Consider the following 7,574-nt stretch of genomic DNA (forward strand, 5'->3'; position numbering starts at 1 on the left):
ATCGGACGGTAGTCTTCTATTTTTTTTCTATTAACGTTTTCGATATCGTCTGGTTTTCTACGGCACACCTAACTGTTCGATGCGATCAATGAAAACACTTTAAGAAACATTTTGCCACATATCAGAAAAATGGACCATTAGCTTGAATGTTTCGATAACACTCACTTAGTTTTCTCATTTTCAAAATTTTTGTCCGACAGTGTTCGATAGGAAATTTCTTCCAGCTCGAATTCTCGGTAGGATTTTGTTGAGCCTGGATATAGGAAATAACGGTGATCTAGTGACCAAACGTAACGTCGAACCTGAGCCTGATAATGATGCGGAACATTCCGAAGCTCTTCTCCGGAATTCTTTGCAGGATAGCACGCGAAAAGAATTGGCTTGATTTTGAAGGAAGCAAACCATGCGGGCGTTCGATGCTTCTCTAACCACGGTGAACATTGATCAGGTTACCGGGCGCAGCACGGGCCATTGTGTATGTCAAATCAAATCTTTAACTCAGACACGTATACATGTATACACAGAAGATATCTAACGGGTGAGGAAAAGTGAAGAAGGGAAGGAACGATAGTGAAGGTAGAAGGGAAGGGATGATGGGAGAAGAACGGAAGGGGAGAATACTTCCCTGACAAGGCCTCACCCCGGGATATTTTACGAGGACGTGCTACAGAGACCTTCTCTTCACATCGCTGAGAAGCCGGGGCTCTGGCCGGAGTACTCAAATAAAAAAAACTTGGTGGTCTTGTTATGCAGATTGTTAAAAAAAATGCGTTAACTTTAGGTGCTATCTACAATGCTCAAGTGAATCTACTGTCTTATGTTCTTGAGATTTTCCCGTCAAAACTGCGGTTGGAACCCGTTCCATTGCTCGCAAGTGGTATGCATGGCTCTTCACCTTGTAGAACGTTCGAGTACTTCATTGTATTGCCATACTAATCCGGCCCACTAATCCACCCAAATCTATTTTCTGGGGTGGGCCTACTTTTAAATTATGAGGGTTCTTAGAAACATTGGGTGTTGGGCCAACTAACATTTTGGGGTCCTCACATTTTGACTTCTGGCGGTGCCCTATGATCGGTGCACTGGTGACCATGCAATTTTGATGACGCCATGCCCCTCTTAATCACATTCATAGATCGCGGCGAGCCCTCATACCCCTAATGGCGGAGGGGTGTAGCGGTTCAGCGATACCCATTTAGGTGTCTGCTTCAAACACAGCCACCTACCGTTCATGTGCACCACCATGGTGGGCAAGTGGTACTGCATTGATTGTTCAGTTTGCTCAACATCCGGTGAGCAGGGTGTGAGGACGTCACAAGTTCAGGTGATCTCTTGTCCAATCAGGAGATTTCGCGGGTAATTTCTGATTTAGCACTTCTCACTGGTTGGTCATCTGGGGCCATGCGACCCTGCGGGGCGAGGCCTCGTGGGTGGGGGGTGCGGGGGGAACGTTCTCCCGCATCTCATTCCGTCTGGCCTCTGAGTATCCCCTGCCCTAGCTTTGGCGAACATTCGCTCGTAACCTTGGGGGCGAGTCGGACGACCTCGATTCCTCAGTGTATTTTGGTGCTAGCTGGCGTTATTTTTGTTGTAGCAATAAATGCCTGTTTTTGACAGCTAGAGTATCGTTCCTTTGTTCTCTCAGACCAAGGCCCTCCGCGATCGGCGTGCGCTCGGTAGGGGCTTGTTCCGGGGCTTTTTATATCTTTTCTGGGGTCTAGCTGTGAAGCTTGGAAGCGGCTGTATTGCGCATGGCAGCATCTTCACCGATGCAAAGCAGCCGGTCGGCCGGTGGGAAAGGTAATGAGGTGCACAGCAGTGATCGACGACTCCTGTGAATAGCAGAAGATGCGTATGAGCCAACAGCCTCTGTCGCTGCCGCCGCTACCAACGTGTCGCTGCGTTTCGGCTTTGGATGCACGCACCGTGATCTGCTGATGCCGAGCCGGCGCTTCGGCAACCGGAGAACACCACGCGCTATCGCGCAGTAGCCGCTACGGAGGAAGAGGGCGGGGGACTGCATTGCATCTCTCACTTACCTTTCAACTTTTAGATTATGCTTTTCTTCAGCTGAGTGTTACATTCATGCAAGTATGCGTGACATTTCTGTATTCCAGCAAATTCTTACATTTCTCTACTAATAATGAATGGAATGGCTACATATTCCGAGTATAGCAATCATCTATGGTCGGGCCCTCGACGCCTTGATGACGAACATTCTGTAGCGTTCCTTGTCAGCGTTGGGGCCATGCACTATCCGGACCTGGTCCCTGAGGGCGCTCACGAGCTCGGGTTTTTCTTCCGGACTGACCATCTTGGCGATTGGAAGGGCTCCAAGATAAACGGCTGCGCAGGATAATAGAGAAAACATGACCTTTTACTGCTTAAGATTAACGTTTCAAATTTTCAATGAAGAAAGGCACTGTATAGCACCCTCTGTGCATCAGATGTGCTATATTGTCTATGTGCTTATGCTCTGCCATAGCGATTGAATCGCCAAAATTTCTCGTTGTCCTTTGGTCACGAGCGTCAGACAGGTTCGGAGAGAATGATCAGACGTCATGTAGTACAGGACAGCATTCTTCATGGGGTGCTGCATGAACAACTTGATGTGAACAACTGAACCTTATTGCCTGCATCAGGCAAGTGGTCAGTTGTCAGGCACCTTATCAGACAAGTGGGAGCGAAAAGGTGGATTGCACACGCTCGGGAAGATTCAATCAAGCCTGGTGCTTTTACCATCAATACCGTTGATTGCAAACCTTTTTCCTGAAAGCCCATTTCTTCAGGCATTTATTTTTCTACCCTTTTCGCACCTCTCCCAAAGACGTTACGCTGACTATTCAAGAAGGATAACTTCTTACAAAGTTGCCTATTGTACATTGTTGCAGAAATGTTTAAATGGCGCTCGTTGCACATTTTCTGTGCGATATCACACACTGACATTGGCGATGTACTGCCTCTTGCATACCCAGCAGCTCGTCCTCGCTCCATCCATGCAGAAAGGTGGACTGGGGAACTTCCAGCAAACTTGGATGGAGGTCCGCTTCGTGTAAGAGTTGCTCCATGAATTCTAGCATTTCGTTTTTGTCGTTCATGTCTTGCGTGCCAGGAATGAACTTCAGCAGTGTCGGTAAGAAAATTGATAATACTGTTACTAAGACACAAAGGGGAAGCATAAAATATAACGCACAACCTCGCATTGGCAATACAAAAGAGAACGGTTACGAAACTGATAGCGTGCCGAGCAGAAAACCTGTTTTTTCGTTGGGTGTAATAGCGTATACAAATGACATGAGCAAAAGTTACACATGGACAGGGGAGGCTGTGAGGTTACGTGAAAATGAATGGTGGTTAGTGGAATCATCGTCGCGTGGGAAAGTTGTCGCCTCGTATATTCGCGGCCGCGTTTCGACTGTGGTGAAGGGGTCCGCGTGCTTTGTATTTCCCGTTCACGGGAAAGGAGTAATAGCCACCGGTTTCTTTCGAGGAACAGAATGGCGCGGTAACTGTGTCGCTCATCGGTCAGCACCTCAACCCCAAAAGCGTTAAGTTTTACGGCTGCCACTGTACCACCTAAAGGGGCTTATGTAATGCTAATACAACTTCCACTGCAAACATTTCCCTGCTCGGTCAACTTTGCTCTCTGCGTGACTCAGTATCATCGCGATTGCGGAAGCTGAGATTACTAGCCGCTGTCCCTTCTTAAAACATTGCTGTGGTCATAAGCATTTTGCACTTACCTCGGAATATTTAGCCCAACGATCCATATTTGCTAGGCCCCTCCAGACGTCTCCACCTTCAACCGACGCGCAGTACACAAGCAGGCATTCACCGTTTGGTGTCAAGAGCTTGGCTATATTCCTGCAGGCTGCAGTCAGGTCTACAACCCAGTTGAGGCAAAAGAAAGAGTATATCCGATCAAAGTGGCCGAACTCTTGCAAGAAGCCTGAAACATCCGAACATATGTCCAGCTGGCGGAACTCAAGTCTCTCGCCGGTCGAGTGACGTTGAGCATAATCGATCATTTCCTGAGAACAGTCGATGCCGACGATCCTGCGGCACGGCTGGCAACGAGGAAGAAGGACCTCTCTTGTGAAGTCTCCCGGTCCGCAGCCCACATCGAGGAACTGTTGAGACGCGTCTGATACCTTCGAGAACGATGCCCAGCTGCTATCAAGGACGGAAAGGCTGTACATCCACTGCGGTTTGTGACTCGATGCATAGCCCTGAGCGGACAGGTCCACAATTTTGAGGCTTTTCTGAGATCCAGCGGGTGACTGGTCATTGCCCACTTCTACGGGCTCTTTCAGATGCGTCGTCTCCACACAGGTTAACGTCGCGACACAACGAATGTGGAAGCTGGTCTGCACCTCTCTGCACGCGAAACAGGATGATCATGATTTAAAGACTTGCACACACGTTCGCATATTTCTTTGATATTTCTTTGTACTTCAAAGAAAAGCAAATCCTTCACGAACAGATTACAGCGCCTTCGTTTTTAGGGCGGTAAGATTGGACACTTAACTTGCCTCTCTAAAATTCAAGCTCTGTCATCAGTAATAAGAAAACCGGTTGCAGCCAATATTCTTCTGGGGTGTTTAAATATTCTCAGATTTGCCGGTTCCCTTCTTGAGTGAAGCAATGCAGTCAAGACTTCGAACATATCGAGAACTCGACCTACACTTTATGCTAAATTTTTTGAAGGTGCCGTTCGTGAGGCGACGTTTGCTTTCGACGATGCCTTATTGCGAGGAAATTGTGGAAGCTTATATAGCTGCGCCGATATATATAGTTTGCGGCCTTTCGTTAAAACTTTTACTCTTGCCATACACTAGCTTACCAGACGAAATTCCAACATCTTTGTAATGTGACGCTTTAGATAATGCTTGCCTTTACGAGGCCGGCATTGTGCTTCCTGTACAAGAAGCTGATGTTCTTCTGTGATAGGACAGAGAGTGTTAGAAGAGAATTCCTCTAGAAACTGACCGCATTTCCCTTAGGCGAAAACAGGTGCCTTGATTACTCAGTGATCGCCCCTGCTGGAAATATATTTGTTCACTGCATTTTAATTCCTGTGCGTGCCATGGGTATATCCATCGTCATCATCAGCAGCAGCCTGACTACGGCCATAGCAGGGCAAAGGCCTCTCTGATGGCTCTCCAATTAGCCCTCTCCTTTGCAAACTGCGCCTAACGCATGCCTGCAATATTCTTAATCTCATCCGCCCACCTAACTTTCTGCATCCCCCTGCTACAGTTGCCTTCTCTTAGAATCCAATCCGTTATCCTTAAGGACCAGTCCAATCCCATTTATTCCTTTTGATATTGACTACGATGTAATTAACTCGCGTTGGTTCCCTCACCCCTTCCGCCCGCTTTCGGTCTCTTAACGTTACACCTATCATTTTTCTTTTCATACCTTGCTGTGTTGTCCTTAACTCAAGCTGAAGCCTTTTCGTTACCCTCCACGTTTCTGCCCCGTAGGTGAGTACCGGCAAGATACAAGGGCTGCATACTTTTCTTTTTAGAGAGATTGGTAAATTGCCTTGTGACTGTAACACCAAGCGGCCGTTAGCGCATTCCCAGCAATATATACTCCGACGCGACATTCGACGGCCTGTTTTTGCGTGACCGTCCTTGACGTTCAAGCAGTGGTGGGCTCCTCTGGTCCAAGTCAGGGTGCAGTAATTGCAAAGTGATAAGTTTATCACGCACTGAAGTTCGTTATTAGGGATTGCTGCGCCCACGTTGAGGCGATGTGGTTTTTTGAATAGCGTGCGTAGTGCAATGAATTCGATGAGCCCCAGGGCCGAGATTACTATCGTTTTCAAATATGTGCAAACTACTGAGGCTGTTTAACGGCTGCTTCAAATTCCTATTGTCAACCGGATGCCTCCGAGTAACATCCGACGGAAAATAAATAGCAGCTAGTTTACGCGTCCGTTTCCTGATGTAGATCATAGCTGGAATAACTGCAAAATGCGCAGAACCTTCCAACATGCACAGAACCTATTTCTTGTTCTCATTCTTTTTTCACTCCCGCGGTTCAGATCTGCGGTCACTCTTTTGGCGGACAGATCCCATTCGCTTTATTTTACCAGTGGAAAACAAAGACGCCGCCACATAAGGGCACGCTAGAAAGGTGCCCCATATAATTTACGCCTTTACTTTCGCATGTTTTTCTAAGAAAGGCTGTCAAGCACCTTTGTTCAAAATACAAGCAGTTTTTTTGAGCCTAACAACTTCTGCAAAATACTGCACCGTTTCCATTCGGTGAGACCTAATCACTGAGGTTCCAAACAGCGTGTGATGAGTCCAGTGATAACATTGAGTCAGTGCTGACAAATGGATGAACTTGTCGTAGCACAGTGTTTATAAGAAAACCTACAACCTACATATCTTTCCTACATTTTTTTAACTTTTCTGTAAACTGAAGCTCTCGATTTCCTGTGTCAGTACCATAAATCAGTAGACATGGAATAAGAATGCGCTCTCGCAGGCGCCATTCTTCTCAGATTTCTAAGTAGCAGCAAAGAATGAAAGGAGACCGAAAGCAAGAACATCACGCAAAACAGTAGAAAAGAATAAAGATTTTACGCCCCTAAGAAGTTAATTTTCTAAAGGTTACCAGTTTCAAAACCTTTACGCCTCAAAACATGAAGCCACTTGCTCCTGAGCTGTACAATGTACTAAATCATGCTACTGGCCTAGCTGTCAGGCCAATAAAACACAAGATTAAGATCTTTACCCTTCTATATAAACGGGCCGTGCATTGAAAAGGAAGTACGGAAAACTGAATAATATTCTTCTTATTATTAAGTATAATCTTTTTATGAAAACCAACAAAGAAGAGCCCTAGAGAATAGCTAGCTGCCGCTAATAATGATCGATTCTGCACTGCGCCGTCTTAAGAAAAAGACATTCACAGTGCTTTGTAGAAGACACGATACTTGCAAAAGGGCTAGAAAAAGTGCCTCACATAAGGTGCCTCATATTCGGATATTATTCGGATACCGCCAACACTCAGTAAACAATGTTTTAGTCTCAGTGTTCTCCCAAGAACCTATCAGATCCCGAGATGAGAACGTCTAGTCGCACTTTGCGACAAGAATTCTGCAGACCTTATTTACAGGATTTCCTGAGTCTTCCCTACACCTCCCGTCGCAAACAGTTATGTTTCTTTTTATTGTTCACAGCGCACCACCTATTGCGATGGCTGGAGGAAGAGCATAGCATAAAGCATAGCATAAAGCATGCAGCATAGCATAAAGATGATCTTTAAACCATGGCAATGCCACATCTGAATTCTGCGCCTCTCTGTTTACAAGGATGTCCAGATGTGATCTGTACATTTAAAATGTTCATAACACGGCCTATACACCACAAGAAAATGCCATATAACATAAGTTAGCGAGGATTTTCTGTTACTATGGTCATTTAATTGCAGTTTAGACCCTGAATTTCGAATAAAGAGAGAACCTACCTTGTAAGTCTGTGCCTGACAAAGCCAGACAAAATCCGTTTCATTACCGCCTTATGTCTAACAGGATACCGAACAGTACTGCGTTCAGC

General features: G+C 46.1%; 1 protein-coding gene across 1 annotated transcript; it reads right to left on the reverse strand.

Annotated features, from left to right (window-relative positions):
* Positions 1-2,182: 2,182 nt before the first annotated feature.
* On the reverse strand, positions 2,183-6,995 carry LOC149328795 (juvenile hormone acid O-methyltransferase-like). Its single transcript, XM_089559094.1, has 4 exons — positions 6,982-6,995; positions 3,740-4,377; positions 2,972-3,151; positions 2,183-2,346 (listed from the first exon to the last, which is right to left on the reverse strand). The coding sequence occupies exons 1-4, from the start codon at positions 6,993-6,995 to the stop codon at positions 2,183-2,185; spliced, it is 996 nt and encodes a 331-aa protein (XP_089415220.1).
* Between the last annotated feature and the right edge of the window lie 579 nt (positions 6,996-7,574).

The sequence above is a fragment of the Amblyomma mixtum genome, chromosome 9 (genome assembly GCF_055824585.1).
Source record: "Amblyomma mixtum isolate Tamu chromosome 9, ASM5582458v1, whole genome shotgun sequence".
In the NCBI taxonomy this organism is placed as follows: Eukaryota; Metazoa; Arthropoda; class Arachnida; order Ixodida; family Ixodidae; genus Amblyomma; species Amblyomma mixtum.